This window comes from Podospora bellae-mahoneyi, assembly GCF_035222275.1.
Source record: "Podospora bellae-mahoneyi strain CBS 112042 chromosome 1 map unlocalized CBS112042p_1.2, whole genome shotgun sequence".
Taxonomy (NCBI): Eukaryota; Fungi; Ascomycota; class Sordariomycetes; order Sordariales; family Podosporaceae; genus Podospora; species Podospora bellae-mahoneyi.
In genome coordinates, this window is record NW_026946360.1 from 368,273 (window position 1) to 384,373 (window position 16,101).

At 52.0% G+C, this 16,101-nt stretch overlaps 6 protein-coding genes across 6 annotated transcripts; 3 read left to right on the plus strand and 3 right to left on the minus strand.

The window, feature by feature from the left end:
• Positions 1-53: 53 nt before the first annotated feature.
• QC761_0025930 (uncharacterized protein) lies at positions 54-447 on the plus strand (the record flags this gene model as incomplete). The annotated part of the gene is made up of 2 exons (XM_062872166.1): positions 54-98; positions 190-447. The coding sequence occupies 2 exons, from the start codon at positions 54-56 to the stop codon at positions 445-447; spliced, it is 303 nt and encodes a 100-aa protein (XP_062736089.1).
• Positions 448-3,115: 2,668 nt separating this feature from the next.
• QC761_122640 (uncharacterized protein) lies at positions 3,116-5,863 on the plus strand (the record flags this gene model as incomplete). Its single annotated transcript, XM_062875526.1, has 4 exons — positions 3,116-3,476; positions 3,533-3,663; positions 3,722-3,806; positions 3,860-5,863. 4 exons carry the CDS (start codon positions 3,116-3,118, stop codon positions 5,209-5,211), a joined length of 1,929 nt encoding a protein of 642 aa, XP_062736090.1. The 3' UTR covers positions 5,212-5,863.
• Positions 5,864-7,054: 1,191 nt separating this feature from the next.
• On the plus strand, positions 7,055-8,254 carry QC761_0025950 (uncharacterized protein). The gene is made up of 2 exons (XM_062872167.1): positions 7,055-7,578; positions 7,647-8,254. The coding sequence occupies exons 1-2, from the start codon at positions 7,512-7,514 to the stop codon at positions 7,946-7,948; spliced, it is 369 nt and encodes a 122-aa protein (XP_062736091.1). The 5' UTR covers positions 7,055-7,511; the 3' UTR covers positions 7,949-8,254.
• A 46-nt stretch (positions 8,255-8,300) lies between these two features.
• Positions 8,301-9,665, minus strand: CNS1 (HSP70/90 co-chaperone; the record flags this gene model as incomplete). The annotated part of the gene is made up of 1 exon (XM_062875527.1): positions 8,301-9,665. One exon carries the CDS (start codon positions 9,663-9,665, stop codon positions 8,301-8,303), a length of 1,365 nt encoding a protein of 454 aa, XP_062736092.1.
• Positions 9,666-10,062: 397 nt separating this feature from the next.
• QC761_122660 (uncharacterized protein) lies at positions 10,063-12,798 on the minus strand. The gene is made up of 3 exons (XM_062875528.1): positions 11,914-12,798; positions 11,468-11,851; positions 10,063-11,411 (listed from the first exon to the last, which is right to left on the minus strand). The coding sequence occupies exons 1-3, from the start codon at positions 11,978-11,980 to the stop codon at positions 10,351-10,353; spliced, it is 1,512 nt and encodes a 503-aa protein (XP_062736093.1). The 5' UTR covers positions 11,981-12,798; the 3' UTR covers positions 10,063-10,350.
• Positions 12,799-12,971: 173 nt separating this feature from the next.
• QC761_122665 (uncharacterized protein) lies at positions 12,972-16,099 on the minus strand (the record flags this gene model as incomplete). The annotated part of the gene is made up of 3 exons (XM_062875529.1): positions 12,972-14,877; positions 14,936-15,608; positions 15,667-16,099. The coding sequence occupies 3 exons, from the start codon at positions 16,097-16,099 to the stop codon at positions 14,607-14,609; spliced, it is 1,377 nt and encodes a 458-aa protein (XP_062736094.1). The 3' UTR covers positions 12,972-14,606.
• Positions 16,100-16,101: the final 2 nt, after the last annotated feature.

The window sequence follows — 16,101 nt, forward strand, 5'->3', positions numbered from 1 at the left end:
CCCAAGGGACTCAAGAATTCAAGGCTACCCATCGGCTCTTTTCTACATATTGGATGGGTATCCCACCCCGCACAAAAATATCGAGTCTCGAGACGCTGGTTACATGTTGTATAGTTCAGTGCGCCCCTAGCCACGTTTGGTGAATTGTACTCGCCGCCGCCCATGCTAATTTAGATTGCTGTGGCCCAGCCTGGCAGTCCCCAGCCTGCCCAAAACCATTGCTGGCAATTGTTTGGATCGGGTCTCGAGAATGAACCCCACGGCAGCTACATGCTTTCCGCTTCGGTATGCCGGCGTCCGGTCGCCTCCATATCGCATCTGTTCCAGGACCAATCCGATCTAGGACTGCGGGCCCTGGCTTCTTCTATGGGGGACGAGGCTGTGGAGTTGTCTGTACCTCCTCGCAGACAGTCCTTTTCGATGTGGATCGAGACTCTCTACGCGTGACGAATGGGATGCTGTCGCGGCTCTGGATACCAGCAATGCTGTGGCACCTTGCGTCTGCTTGCAACATCCGGCGGATACAGGCTTCTCTTCCAATGCCCCGACGTGCTGCGTACAGCCGTGACAGTGACAGCTGGAGCTGTCTTACAACGGCGTGTAAAGGCTTTTGGAAGGTCACCCTTCTCGCTCGGTAACACGTCTAAGACCTCAACAGTATTTTACACATCTGGAATGTGATGCTCCCGGCTGGCAGACTGGCAGTCGGGGTCTCCTTGGACTGGACTGGGCATCAGTCTGCTTGTCCCTGATATCTCCCCGATGATGGTACTGTCTTCGAGTGGCTATGAACGTCAACTTTGGCAGGGGGTGTCTCGAATACACTAATACCAGATTATGGGGGGCTCTGGTCGTCACTTGAACCGGTAGATTGTCTCGGCATAGCCGGTCAATCTTTCAGTCTTGCAAACCGGCCTAGGTTGCTCTTAAATTGGGGGCGGGCCTTTCCACCACCCTCTGCCGGCGCGGCATTGCGAGAACTGTGATCGGCGATGTCTGCTATGACTGCTGCTATAGGTTCACTTCTCCTGTCCGCCGGCGACTTCACTGGGCCTTCTTCGGGCTCTGTACATCCGTTTGAGGCACCATACTGTCTGTGTTGGGCAGAACACTGTTGCGCATTGGCTCAGCGGGTGCTCACAGAAGTCGTCGCCGCGGGCTTTGAGCATGCCTAAGCGGCCGAGAGTCGAGGACTCCATGTAGCCCTAAACATACGACAAGAAGCTGTCGCCTGAGTTGGGCGAAATGGGGCCGCCCGATCTTCGTCAATGCCGAAGCAGGGTATACAGCACGGAGCTGGCCAGAGGATTGCAGCTCTTTCTGGTTCTACTCACTATCTGTAGCCAGCCTTTGCGCCACATCTTTTTTGAACTTCATCACTTCGCTGGCTGACTTTGACTCGTCCAGTTGACAGTATGTCAAATTTGTGCCGTCTCGCTCTCCCTTCCCTGTCCTAGCCACCTGAAGGGCGATAACAGAAGAAAATATTTTTGTTGAGAGGAAGGATGCCTGATCGCCAACGTGGACAGCAGGTCAGCAAAACACCTGTACTTCTTTCGGACACTTTTTCGGTGCAAACTTGTACAAGGTCAAGCTCGTGGGTGGGCAAGGCACAGTGCATTTGACAGATGCTCTTTTCCGCTGTATTGCGGCGAATCTCGGCGGAGAATATTGCGGAAAAGGATTTTGCTCCTGTCTTTCTCTCGGGCTTCTCGAAGAGGCATGGAATATCACGGAATCGAGTTGCAATATGGCCATTTCGATTGGGAAAGTTATGGGTGCCTGGCAGCCCCTCTTGGTTCCTGGGCTGGGATGACTTCAAAGCAATCAATTTGACAGGCAATACGGTCGTCGGGGCGTCCTTCTAAAACAAGTCATCTGACGGCCAATTATTACGCATCAGCAGCAAGAGATCCAAATGCTGACGGGCTCTTCATCCCCTGAAACGAGCTATCAAAACACGTCCTAACGACAGAGGTAAAGCGGCCACGTGTGTCGAGTCAGTTAATCACTTGGGATTGCGGTGCTAGATGAGACGACGATGATGCTCCCTATTTTCTCTTTGTTACACGCTCACATCGACGGAGTAGCCAAATAAGCCAACAATCTCAGCGGCAACCCTTCTGCAGCCATCCGACAGTCTCCCTCCTGCCCAGGGCTTATCGAACAAGGCCTGTCCCTGCGAGAAGTTCATGGACCGCACTTGCCTCCCCAAACCTCTTTGTTCGGCCTTTGGCGGAACATGTAGACAACTTCCGGGGGCCTTTTGGTGTTGATATCCACTTGAGGCACAAACACCTCTGGGATGTGTCGTGTTAGCTTCACTCGACTCCAATCTTTCTCGTAGATTGTCTGGAACCGCAAAAGTTTACGAGGGCCAATACCGAAAACCTTGTTCTTGGAAAGTGTGGCTATCTCACGGCTCTCTCAACAGTGTGTTCCCACAATCCTGCCGCATATCTGGACCTATGATCTCGTGCCGAACATAGCCCGACAGGAGACACAGTCACCAAAACCATAGTGGCACCCCAATCCAGCCGGTCTGCCTCGCCGCCTGGCTCTGGATGTTCCAGCTATTTCTCAGCGTGCTGCCATCGTTTGAACCATCATTCATCGGGCTATCGACCGCCTTTTCCCCGTCATTTCTCACATTTGGGCTCTCGCTCAGGTGAGCAAAGAGCGGTGGGAAGACCAAACAAACCCCTACTCGCCAGGAAGTCGAATCCCTGGATGCCCCGGACAAAGGAATCACATCGAGAACGCTGCGCGGACGAAATCTGTCTCTCGCGGCTGCATGACACTGCGTGCCGGTGGTCAAGAAAAGAAAGGCAACACCCGAGCTCCTTGTTGCTGTGTGCGAGCCTCAAGGAGTATTTACAGGCTTCCCAGCTTGCGAGGGTGCTCTGCGTGGGCTTTGTTGTTTGTAGCCTGAAAGGGAATGGGTTTCCAACATCAAGTCTCTCTCAGCCACAGACGCAAGCACTGTCTGACTTGGTGATTGTGTCCCCTCCAGTCGCTAGGCCTGCCACCCTTATTACCCCTCCCATCTCTCTCCCCAAGAGTTGCAGTGGTAGCGAGCGAGTCACGCGAGACATCTCCACAACATATCACCGCCATGGTATCAGTAGCCTCTCTTCTTAACCCGGAGCCTCCTCGGGCTCCGTTGCCAAGTTCTCGACCTAGTCAATTCGCTTCACCTTCAGCTCGTCCAGCTGTCGCCTTTACATCAGGACCATCACCCGACAGGCCGGGGACCAGGACAGCAAACATGCAAGACGATCCCAGACCAGCTCGACATGCAGTCAGAGGCATGGTGAACTATCCACCGTTCGAGGATCTAGATGCAGCCTCGCTCCACGAGGTCCACAGGTTCCATGTGTCAGATCTGCGGGAGATTCAGAGCAACTGCCGCCGGATTCCTTACCACAGCCAAAAGAAAGACTTCTATCAGAAGACCGGGCGAGAAAGCTTCGAAGGTAAACCAACAAGAAGTCCGGACTGCATCGCGGGATACCTGTACTGACTTTGACAGTTTTCGAGTACTCTTTTAGACTTCCCAGGGACAGTCGCCTTCGATCAGACAACACTTACACCGTCATGTGGGATTACAATGTTGGCCTCGTGCGCATGACTCCATTCTTCAAGTGTCTTGAATACGGGAAGGTTTGTTTGTTCCGGTGCTCGGTCCTGGATGAGGAGGGAAATTTGCTGATTACATTAGACTACTCCTGCGAAAATGCTCAACCAGAACCCGGGGCTCAAGGACATTACGCACAGCATCACTGGGGGATCTATTATCGCCCAAGGTATGCTATGCACGAGAGATTACCTACGATAGATATGCTAATGCATGTCGCAGGCTACTGGATGCCATACTCCTGTGCCAAGGCTGTCTGTGCAACATTCTGTTACCAGATTGCAGGTGCCCTGATTCCCCTATTCGGCCCAAGTTTCCCCTCGGAGTGCATTCGGGAAGGTATGCCCGGCTACAAACACATGGTCATCGATCCCGACATCATTGCCAAAGCTAGGCTGGAGGCAAGGCGACTGCTACATCTTCCAACACCACGCAGTGGCCCTCTACTCAGTCCACGCATGTCTCGCAGCGTCAGTCCTCGACCATGTCCACGACCGCCCCGGCTGGCCGCCGAGCCCTACAGCAATCGGATAGACTACGATCGACCGATGCCTTTGAGTCCGCATAGTAACGCAGACCACGAATTCTATGCTGGATCGCCTGATATCTACAGTCGTAATACACTCACCGAGTTCATGCCCGGCGGATATGGGACTGGTATCCGTCCACCACCAATGAACACTCCAACAAGATGGACTCCAGTAAACCTTCCACGGCCGTATCCATCGTATCGCTCTGATCCATCTACTGAACGGGAGCAGCGTCGCCCGCAGCATCAACACCATCAATATCCGCAACCATGGACAAGGAACAACATTGAAGACAAGTCCTACGGATCTCGAGCCAATCCCTGGCTCTCGGCAGTTCCACGTATTCCATCACCATACCCTCAACGCGCCGTACGGTCCCCCACCATTCAAAATACTACTGCACGACCATACGAGCGTCCCGCGCATACGCTACCACCCATTCGAAGTCTCTATCAAAGCCTTGGTGCGAATAAACGGATATTTGATCAGATCGAGCGGCCTACAAGCAGTCACTCCATGCCCGCAACTGACCAAAGGCCGGATATTAGTCCTTACCCCAAACTCCGTGGTCTTCCTCCCGCCTCGCGATCCCTAAGCCCGAGTATGCAACCAGTTAGGCCGGCTTCGGAGGAGGATGCTGCGCTAACACTGATGCGACTTTGCGAAAAAACGGGCAAGCAGGAGGAGAAACAGGAGCGAGAGCAGAGACAAGATGATGCCATTCCGGAGAGTTCAGGTGTGGGACCAAAAGGCGAGAGCAATACTATTTCCAGCAGCCTGGTAACGACTATCGGCAGTCCTACGTGCAGCAGCGGCGGCCAGACAAGGGTATGGAGCGAGGATGCTGATTTGAAGATGGAGCACGCCAGCACACCGTCATCTCCACATGCTGGCGACGCCAATGTGACTTCCACACCCAATTCACTGGCCACCAGGTCCGTGTTCTCCTCCTCTGACGCCGACGACGAAGACAATGATGATTGCAACGACGATGTAAGTCCAAGGCGCAGGGGAGGGTCAAAGAGGAGGAGGGTTCTGAGCTGATGTGATGAAATTTGGCTGCTGCTCTCGATGTTCATTTTACGCTACACTGCCAGTATTCCTGGGGTTTTGCTCAAGTCATTATCCACTTCATTCTCATCTTCCACATGTCACTATTTCATTGTTACCTAAATAGCCAACACCACCTGCCACGTGGGTGGGATTTGGGAAGCCAGGTCTCGGGCTGGTTTTGTCGGGTATGGATTTCATGGTATGAGCAAAGGGTTGAGGGAAATTCCTGGTGTTTGGAGGCAATGGGACAAGAAAAGAAAAAGGAGGCGCTTCGGTTTGGGGGGTTTTATTCACAAGGCAGTTGGCGAGCATTGATATTGGAATGTTACTGCTTGTTCTTTGCATATGTTACCTGAGTTCATGGCTATGCTTATCGGTCTTTTCTTGTTTTCTTTCCTTCGTTTTCATAATTCTTGAATATTTGGCATTGCTGCTGGGGAAGTTTTTTTGGGTGAGGAACAGAAAACGAAAAGCTAGACACCGCCGGGCAAACACGAAGAGGACTTTGGCCCGGTGTGTATGTGTGTGTGTGTATGTGTGTGAGTGTGGGTGGGTGCTTCTTTTGACCATACCAATTAGATGGGGTTATCTAGCGAGTAGCGAAAGCAAACATACAAACAATCGATCCGTTCTCTTTCTCTGGCAGGTGACAAACATCAGGTAGAACGAATATTGCTTTTTGGACATTCAATTCAACCACCCTCCTAGGTCTGCGAATAGTCACCGTCATAACAAGCTATCAGGCTGTACTGGAGGCTCAAGACGCAGGAACAAGGAAAATCTTGAACGACATTCCATGACGTGCATGACCTGACATGAGGCGAGTAGGTGTTTAACTGCGGTGGAACACCTGTTTGGAAACCCATCACATAGGTACCTTACCTTGACTCTTCTCATCGGGCCGGGCCGGGGGAGGGTAAAACCCAGAAGAACGATATCCAATGAAGTTCGGCACACAGAACGAATGATGGAACTTTGTGTTTCTGATGCGATGCTGATGAGTCACTGCAAACGGGTTGGAGTTACATTTTGAACTTGGTTACAGTTGTTAAGAATGGAAGTGAATGGTTGGGGGGACGTGGGGTGAGATGGGGGGATGAGTTGATTAATCGGTTGTACAGACGTGAGATGCAGGTGCTGGGGTCTCACGACAGGATCTTGTAGGGTTATGCAGAGTTTAGTGTCTTGTACAAGTAGAAATAGGAAGTGATAGAGAAGAATGGAGGTGAGTGTTTACTTACCTCTGAAAATGTTGAGGGTACGAGCAGTTTGTCTTTTCAAGCTCTAAGCTCCTGCCTCAAGCTCTAAGTAAGGAAACTGCACAAGTTATTCGTCCAGAATTTCTTGTCCGCTGCTCGACAGAGCCAACGCCCTCTCAAATTTCGGGTTGAAAATTGCTTGGCAGGGCAGCCAGTGATTTGAAGAGATTATTTTTGACTCTTCAAGCCCTATAACAGTTTGTGATATACGCTTCTAGAATTTTTGGGGTTGACTGGCAAGTTTTGTGCGGTGGTGTTGGAAGCCGTGGCATGTCAACACGAACTGGAAAAGGGGCGTTGCCAAGGTAACTTGCTCAAGTCCGGCATCGCTCCATTTTCATGATATTGCCATCAAACCACCGAACACAGACACTTTGTGCATTGGAAAAATGAGGAATTCATGTGGTAGAAGAAGCCTTCAGTTTTTTCCATCCCTACAATTGTCATCAGTGTATCTGATGGAAGCTTCATCGTGTGTTAGTGGCGCCGCCCCATGCGTCATCTTGAACTACCTTGTTTTTAACAACTGGGGTATGGGATGGAAACACTATCGTCGAGAGTTGGGATGGCTTTAACAGGATTGCTATTTATTGGAATGTCACTGCGACATGGCGTGTATCGCGGCACCGTTCGGCAGAAATACTGACCCCAGGCCTCAACTGGTGCGTTGACCGGATTTTGCGTCTCCATACTCCCATCGTCTCTTCTGTGTGAGGCACCAATTGTCCGTTTCGAAACCTTAAGCAAGCCCCCACCGTTTGGTATAATATCTCTGGTTGAGACAAAAACCTTTAATCCTGAGCTTCCGTTGTCGCATCCTGTCGTGTGGAACGGACCTCTTGCATCGAATCCACGACATCAAAGCCCTCTCATCCCACACCTTCAATAAGTCACACGGAATTGGCGCGTGTACTCAAATATACAGCAATTACCACCGAGAATTCTTTGACCGTTAGCTGCGTCCGCAGCCACGCAGCCTCATCGGAGCTTCCGCAAGCTCCACCAACACCAACGGCAGCTGCAGCACCCAACATGTGCGAAATCCAAGAACGCCACGACAAGCGATGTGGCCACCTCGTCGAGATGTCCTATGAGTCCTGTAAGTTTCTTCGCAAAAACATGGCCTCCGTATCGCTCATCACTAATCTCCGTCTTCTACCCTCACAGGCGAAGATGCATGCGGCAACTGGGAGGTCTTCAACTGGCACACACACCTCGTTCGCTGCGGGATGCCCCGGTGCGTGGAGCTCCGCAGGCAAATGAGGAGGTTCCAGAGAACACAGCGACGGATGGCGATCAATCAGTTTTCTTCCTCGCCCAGGGCTCAAGAGTTGCGATCTGATGACACGAAGATGGAGGATAAGGAGGAGCCCCAAGTCGAGCATAAAGAAGAAAGTATGCCAACGCCAAAATCCGCGACTGCGATCGAGAACCAGGAGAAGAGGAGGGACTTTTGGGGTGTTATATAAGAACCGTTTCTCTTGGTTTTCTTGACATTTTTTGTGTTTTGTTGTTCTCTTCTGTGTGGAAACAGATGCTTATTAGTTCTTAGTTCACGCAGATGTACGAGCATGGAACTTCGAGAAGATGAACATCGACTAGTACAACATCGGTTTGTAGCATGAAATGGCTTGGAAACGAGGGGTTTTGTCATGAACACTGACGTGTAGTTGATTGAACTGGTGTAGGTGAATAGCTACAGATGGGCGTGCCCGAGAGTCTTCAGTTAGTGGCATAATGATATTGGAGCATTGCCTTTCTTTTTGGGTACATAACCCTCAACTACAGCCTCCTGTTGATGTCACGATCAGTGGGTATCACCTACTTCCTCCCAAGCTTCTTCTCCTTCCAGTCCTTCACCCAGCCCTCTGCCCTCCCCTTGGGCACCACGAAAATCTTGAGTAGATCATCCACAATCTCCACGTTGCCACTGCTCAACACTTTGAGCAGTGATACTTTCTTGCCCACCTTTGCCAACCCTCCACTGACTGTCTCAACGTAGCACTCGACATTGTTCGCCGTGTATTTGTTTTCTCTGTCCCATGGCAGAGGGAACACATACCCAAAATGCTGCTCCAAGCTCTCTGTCTCGTTGAACGCCTTGATGAAATCGCTCTCATAGTCGGCAGGATACAGCAGCATCGTCGGCACCGAAAGGGAACTCTGGGGATCCAGCGGGTCGGGAACAAGCTGGACATGCGCGTCCTCCATGTCAGGCGGCTTCCCGGTCGACCTCGTCTTGATGTTTCTAGCCTCCAGTGCTGCTTTCAACAGCACCTCCTTTCTCCTGGCATCAGCCGCCCTTTTCTCCTCGGCCTTCTTGTGCGCCGTCACTGTCTCGTTCTTGGCGATGATCTCCTTGGCCAGCTGCTGCAGCGCCGCGTTCGAAGAGTCAATCTCTAACCCCCTCGCGCAAGCATCATCCGACTCGACGATCTTGTTCACCGCCAACAGCGCCTTTGCAGACCGGTAAAAGGCCTTGACGTTCTTCGGATTCAGCCTCAGCGCAGCCGCGCAGTCCAACGTGCAAGACCGGTAGTTCTTCAGCTCCAAATGACAAGCCGCGCGGTTGACGTACAACTGCTCCAACAGCGTCCTCTCCTTTTGCGTTTCTTCGGGGTCATCCTCCACCTCTTCATACTCCTCTTTTGTCGCTGTCTTCTCATCCTCCTTGACAACCCCCGACCCATCATTCTCCGCCAACCTCTTCTTCTCCCTCTCCTCAAAAGCCTTCTGCTCCTCCTCGCTCCTCATCGCCACCTCCTGCTGCTTCTGAACCTTTTTCTTGATCCCCTTACTCCGTCTAAACTCCTCCGCCTGCAAGATCTGGACTCCCTTCCCGTAAAACTCCTTCGCATCAGCCCACTTCTTAGCCTTGAAGCACTCATTCCCCTGCTCCTTGAAGTTGAGGCCGTTTTCCAAAGGCGTGCCGTCATAGGCAAGAGACTGCAAAGCGGCAAGCTCATCGTTCTCTTCAGCGTCGTCCAGCTCGGTCATGAACAGCGGGTGTTTGTTCAAGTCGGCGATCGTCTCCTCGAGCGTCATGCCTGTGTTGACCTTGTAACCGGCTGGCAGGCCGGGGAACATGGTGGAGAGGTCGGCTCCTGCCGGGGGAGGGGCAGGGCCGATTGGGACATTATTGTCATCCAGCTTGAGGTCTCTGGTGTCGTTGGCGAGATTATCCATTTTGGGCGGTTTTCCCTTTTTTGGATTTTTTTGGAGATGACTAAGTGAGAGACTGAAACTGAGCTATTTGCGACCCAGTGAGAAAACCAGCCAGTCCTGCTAAAACGGGTATGTTGGGTTGGCCGTCGACAAATAACCGTAGACAAAAGTCGTAAGCTATACAGAGAAATGTCCAAATAAGCGAGCCGTTGGTAGAGAAATTTTTGAGGGACGTATTTCTTCTCTTGCCCAACGCGAGATCGGTTTGTTTCTTCCCGCTCTCTGGTGGAGTGGCAATGGTGAGGTTGGAAAAATTATTAACCTTGGGGTTAGGGTTCGTCTCGAGCGGGGAAGCTCCTTGAACCATCGTCAACCCTGACACGACCCTGACCAAGGCACAAGCAAGCAGAGTGTCAAGTTCGAGAACAGAATAACAGAAATCTATATTCGTGACCCATATCTACAGTTCCATCTATAATATAATCCCAATGCTCACCATATTATGCCAGACGTCGGATATCATAACCGTCGTGAGCGCAGCGCTGTGACGAACAGAAAACAAGAAAGAAACCAAACGCCTCGCCTCGCTTCTATAAATCCCGACCCTTTTCTATCCCACCGCCCATCCATATCACTATCCCCCTGAAAAATATCCCCCATTATAAGCACCCTCAATTACTTTAGCATCAAAAGCTTTGCCCACCACCTAGGGTTCAAACCGTTCCTCCTCCTCAGTTTTCCGGGCTGGATATCTCTTTACAGAGAAGCACTGCACCGCACCAAAAACAGCCACAAGGGCACTCCCCCACCAGGCAAGTGCTGTGCAATCCACCCTCTTCCCCATGGCATAAAGATACCCGGCAACGGGTGGTGCGATCATGCGGCAGGCGGCACCAGCACTTGCCGCAAGACCGTTGACCTTGCCCAGCACTGACGGGCTGGGTGTGGCCTCCTTGATTAAGATAAGAAGTAAGGGATACAGAATAATCGACAAGAAGTTCCGGACTCCGAGGCAGAAGTAAACGGCAGGGTAGAGGAGCTGATCGGGGACGTAAAGAAGGCCGGGAACAATCATGTATGCGATCGGGTGGAGAACCGTCACGATGATGAAGAGCCTATGCACACCTATCCGCTCGGCCAGTGGCGGAAAGATGACGGCTTGAACGACCAACGCGATGATGCCTTGAACGGCAAGAATCATGCCGACAGCCTGGAGAGAGAGGCCCAGGCCGCCGGGGGAGTAGAGCGGGTTGACCGTGCCAAACAAGGCGTGAATAGGAACTCGGTCGTCCTCGAAGAAGATGGGCATAAGGTGATCGTAGGTCATGGAATGGTAGGTGAAGATAGAGAGGGAGACGACGACAGCCATAATTCTCTTGGAGAATATATTGGTGTGCTGCTTCTCGATGTGTTTTGGCTCCTTGATATCTCGATCCCGCATGGTGCCATAGTTTTCGTCTCGCATGTCAACGGCCGGGCGCTTGATGGCGTCTGACGTCTCGATCAGGGGGGTATTCTCGGAGAGGAACGTGTTGTCGGGGAGGGAGATGCGCGGCTGCATGTCGGGATGTGTCTCTTCCAGCAAGAAGTAGCCCATCGTGATGCTGACAAGAAGAAGCGCAGCACAAATAAGATTCGGTAGGAGGTAAGGGAAGCGCTGGAAGAGAGAGCCCGTGGGAAATAGGTGGGGGTACGACTCGTGGGGGTCTGCAAACAAACCCCCTATCATGGGTCCAATGATCGTACCGACACTCCAAACAAACGGCACTGTTACTAGTTAGCCCAGCAAATTTCGAAACAAGAAAGCTTGCGAAATAACGTACTGATAGAGTATGCCTTCGGCTCGTGCTCAGGCTTTGTCACCAGCTCGCCAACCATGGTCTGGATGACAGCAATATTGCCGTTCAAAAGCCCACCGATGACTCGCCCAGCCAAGGCGATCCAAATGTTGTAAGCAAAGCCCACCATGATCATGCTAAACATGGTTCCCACGCATCCCAGTAACAACACGGGCTTTCGCCCAATGCGGTCCGAGAGCCCTCCCCAATACATACCCATCAAGGCCTCCGCAAGAGCGAAAGACGAGATGAGGAGGCCAGCATAGAATGAAGCATCTTCTTCATTTCCAATCTGATACCGTTTGATCAAGGCCCAAGCATAAGGGAAAATCGAGGTGAGTGCAATTGGCTCGGCAAGGCGGACAATTGCTACAGAAAAAGGTTAGATATTCGAAAGCCTCATCTCAAAACGCGGCGGAAAATGAACCCACCGAGAATGAACAGCTGAAAAGCAGGGAACTTCTCCGGGTCGCGGCGACTCGGTGTCTTCAGTGTCATCGTGTGCTGGTGAAGCTTGCAATTTCACAAAGCCAAGGAGACAGGAAAAGAGAGGTTGTCAAGCCGAGAGATTAAGAATGATAGTTGCGTGCAAGGACCCTGTAAACTAGGGTAAACTTCGTATCGGAGAACAAGAAGGTAGAAGAGTGACTACAGAGAGAGAAAAGTGGCAAACCTCGACAACGAGCATAAGAGTGGTAATATATCAGTGGGAGCAACTCTAACCCACTCACTGTCTTCTGAAAGCTGTTGACATGGCAAGAAACCAAGAGCGGGAAAAAATTATGGACCCTTTGGCGCATTGATACGTCTGGGACAAGGCGTCGAACATTCCATGATGGCTGTAGTGTTCCAGACACACGGTCCGGCTACTATCAGTTGATAGCTAATATCCTACCTTGCCGCGTCTTCCCTGGGGGGTGAATATCGAAGATCACCTTTCTGCAAGCGGCAGTAACAAGGCCAAGACCGCAGAAGAACGAACGCGGAAGCTCTTCCGGTGCATGTTGCGTGCTTCACCCAGCCATCGGAGAAAATGAGCAAGGTAAAGACACGGAACGAGCCAAAAGAGGTTGCGCAGGAAAATATCGACTGAGAATGGTCGGTAGCTCGGACCGTGGGTGAAGGCAAACTGAGCAAGCTTGTGAACCCTGTGCTGATCTGCTGGGATGGACAAAGGTGAGCCGAAAGCTGTCTCCACAACCGTTGGTTGGCCCTAGCGTCGAACATGCTGGTGTTGTTGAGCTCTGGCCAATCAGAAGCTTTCAGCTACTGTGGGGAACCCTTCCACTGCAGCACTGCAGCGGCGGCAGGCCACCGCAAGGAAACTCGCTCCGATATCAAAATCTTTGTGCGCTTGAATCCTGCAAAAATCTCGATTTCTGTGAATCATGGAAATCCTCGCATTGGTTGGCAGCAGCATCACACACACCATGGCTTCTTGGGCTTGCTCTCTTGTCAGAAATCAGTTCGCTGCAGTGATAAACCGATGGGCATCCATTACCTAGGTGCTCGTCGAGAGAGACACGGCCCGTCGTCCGTTTCCTTATCAGTTGGTGATCTGATAACGTTCTTATCTCGGTCTATCTCGCTGGGCCACGCACGACAATCCAAATTCTCTCACAACAGCCTGATTACTACATTGCATACAGCCAGTCAGTCCATGTTACGAATGCTCTTCCTTAGGGTCATCTCGATGACGATCTATTATCGGCCGCAACTCGGCAGCTTCGACGTTGCCAAGGTTGACAGCGGGAAGCGGTGACTCGGTCCAATGTTTGTTTGGCCTCCTTAACGCCGCTTAGAAGAATGCGACAACGCCATCCGGCCTTTTTTTCGTCCCAATCTTGGGGTGTCATCCACCACCCGTTGAAGCAACCTAAGCGTGCACCGACACCGGGCTACTGTTTCGGTGGCCGTGCTGTCAGGACAGTTGTCGGTGAGCAACTATGAACCCCTGAGGATTGGCACAAGCTACCCAAGCAAGCGGCTTCCGACTGCAGTGCTGTGACGCTGCAAGACAACCCTTCGTATGACGAATTCTCGCCCAGGCGCAATGGCGAGCCAGAGCCTTATCGGCCTGCATCTCCTCGCAAGCCGGATGCACCCTAGCTCTCTGCCTGCTAACCCGTCACCTCTCCTGCAGGTCACATCGACTCGCATTGTCTCCTAAGCCTTTGCATATGCCGTATGCCGGCTTGCATCCACTGGGCTTAACTCGGCCAGATCCTTCGACTCACTCATCGTGAACATTATGAGGACGTACAGACTGTCCTACTTGGTACGCAGGAAGTCACGAACTAACAACTGGACATATGGAAGAGACGTCACACCAATGTCCCCCAGATAAGATACAGACAACACCGCAACACCTTGCTTCTGAACTTGCAGAAATGGCAAGCAAGAGCTTTTATTTCCGACTAGATACTGATCTATCCATGACGGAAACCTGCATCAAGCTTGCTTCGCTTGAGCTACATGCCGAGATAAGGAGGGTCGCTGTAACCTCTGATCGTAGTGTACCCATCGGTGCCCAAGCACCGGACTCACGAAGCTACCGGCCTCGTCTGCTCCTTGTACCCGAGCAGCACAAGCTGAGACTGACTGCCGGGTATGGCCAGGGCAAGTCTAGCTAGATTTCGTCCCGTGTGTCAACATGGGAGCCCGTTATAAGCCTCCCGTTCTCGCATGCTCCTACCTGGCAGGCTAGTAGAGCATCAGGATTCTCGGTACTGCCAAGGCATTGAGATGTCGACAGCCTCTGGCTCAGGTGGAAGGAGCCCGAGATGCTCCAAGCCATGAAAGACTCGACTGATGACGTCGTCGGAAAAAACTTCGTCAGCGTAGGCCGGAACGCGGAAAAATGTCGCCGGAGGTCTCCTCCATTTACAGCACTTTTCTCCCTCTTCAAAGTCACTGATCGCAGCAGAAGCATGCAAACCTTCGTCGGCTATCCTTTGGTCGAGTTCGGTGCGTTTAATACAGGCCTTCTGAAGCGTCGACGGTCGAACAAGACCCTTTGCGGACCGCGTTTGCCAGCTGCGGCTGTTAAAAAGAGCGGCGATGCTAATGACATAACAGTACTTAGTATCTCCTCTCTTGACCATGTCATCGGATATGAAACTCACTAGTCCACGCGTATGGAGTAATGAGCCCTGTACCGCGGCCTCTTCGTATGATAGTCCCAGTTCAAGCACTGGCACCATGCGATACCGTCTTGAAATGTTGGGTTGAAATGCCACCCAGGAGTCCAGTTGACTAACACCGGCGTCCAACCTCCAAAAATTGACGCGATCAAACTGTCGCCCAGTTCCATTTCTAGATCCCCCCCATAGAACGGCTCGTATAACCGTCTGTTCATAGCCCGGAAGTCCTGCCAGTAAATGACATGGGCAAGTCTGCTTCTTCGTCAGCACGTATTCACTGTATCTGGGCTCTCCCTCCGGCCCGACTCACTCATGAAGCATGGTAACAGCAGCCATAAACGCCGTCCTGCAATATTCCTCCCGACCTCGTCCCCCCATCACCCTCAGGTCATACAACCTCCTCGCGAACGGCCTCATGAGCAGCACCGTCAGAGTCCTCCCCTTTTCCCCCCTCAACTTGGCTAGCTTGTCATACTCGATGATCAAGTCAGGCAAGTCGATCTTGTGCTTTTCCCCCGGAGTGTGAGGATACCGGGGTGTATATCCATACGCCCGTTTGGTGTGTACAATGTTGTCATCTAAACTCCATCTAACCCGGCTGGTGAGCTCCTCACTCCGAAGCTTCTCGGCAGCAAGCTGACACCAGTACTGGCGCATTGCAGGTGTGGCCCAACGGGCTTTGTGATGGCGGACAATGACCAAGGGGGTTTTGTCTTGGTCCTTTTGCCGGTCGTTTTCGACAAATGGGCGCAGATAGCCGGCGTAGGAAGAGGAGAATATATCCTCTATGAAGAAGTCTGAGAACCAGGGCAACGCCTCACGCTCGAGGATGCGGCTGGCGAGTAGCAGGGGTTGGTGGAGTTCCGGGATGAGGACCTCATCGGAGGGGCCATCGTCGCTGGGTATTGATGGTGCTGGGATCCAGTTGCTGAGGATAGGGTGGACTTCGCCAGTGAGGTCACACGGGGAGGTGATGTTTGTTCCTTTGACGAGTCAGCACTTTTCAGCTCGAGGGCAACGAGAGGCAACGCAAATTCTCACGAATGGCACCGCACAGTTCCAACTCGGTTTCGTCCCAGTCTTTGCCTTCGCCGTGGTTAGCTGGCCCCTCGTCGGAGCCATAATCTTCTTGAATGGCCTCATCAGGCGGTTGGTAGTATATATGTGACATTGCAGTGGTGATTTCTAGACATCTTGGTGATCGGCAGGGGGCCTGCCAGCTGTAGATTTGATGTTTTACAAGACGGGCGGAAGTCATCAAGGTTCTTTGTTGTCTCGGATAGCCCCAAATCCAAGTGGAATGTGAGGTGCGGTCAAACAATGCCGCGCGCATCTCTAACCGTTGGCTCACCAAGCGAGCAATGGTGGCGTTGATGCCTCCTTGTTCTGAAAACGGAATCTCCGTCTCTGGTAATTTCTTGATTATCTTCACCACACCAAGAATGCCATTGTCTAGGTAGGTATTACTTGACATTT

Excerpts from the sequence above, each read along its gene's own strand:
- QC761_0025950 (XM_062872167.1), top strand. The coding sequence starts at position 7,512 with ATGTGCGAAATCCAAGAACGCCACGACAAGCGATGTGGCCACCTCGTC. Across the intron at positions 7,579-7,646 it reads CGAGATGTCCTATGAGTCCT|GCGAAGATGCATGCGGCAAC; the intron begins GTAAGTTTCTTC and ends CTACCCTCACAG.
- QC761_122660 (XM_062875528.1), bottom strand. The coding sequence starts at position 11,980 with ATGACACTGAAGACACCGAGTCGCCGCGACCCGGAGAAGTTCCCTGCT. Across the intron at positions 11,852-11,913 it reads TTTTCAGCTGTTCATTCTCG|CAATTGTCCGCCTTGCCGAG; the intron begins GTGGGTTCATTT and ends CTTTTTCTGTAG. Across the intron at positions 11,412-11,467 it reads GCCGAAGGCATACTCTATCA|TGCCGTTTGTTTGGAGTGTC; the intron begins GTACGTTATTTC and ends AACTAGTAACAG.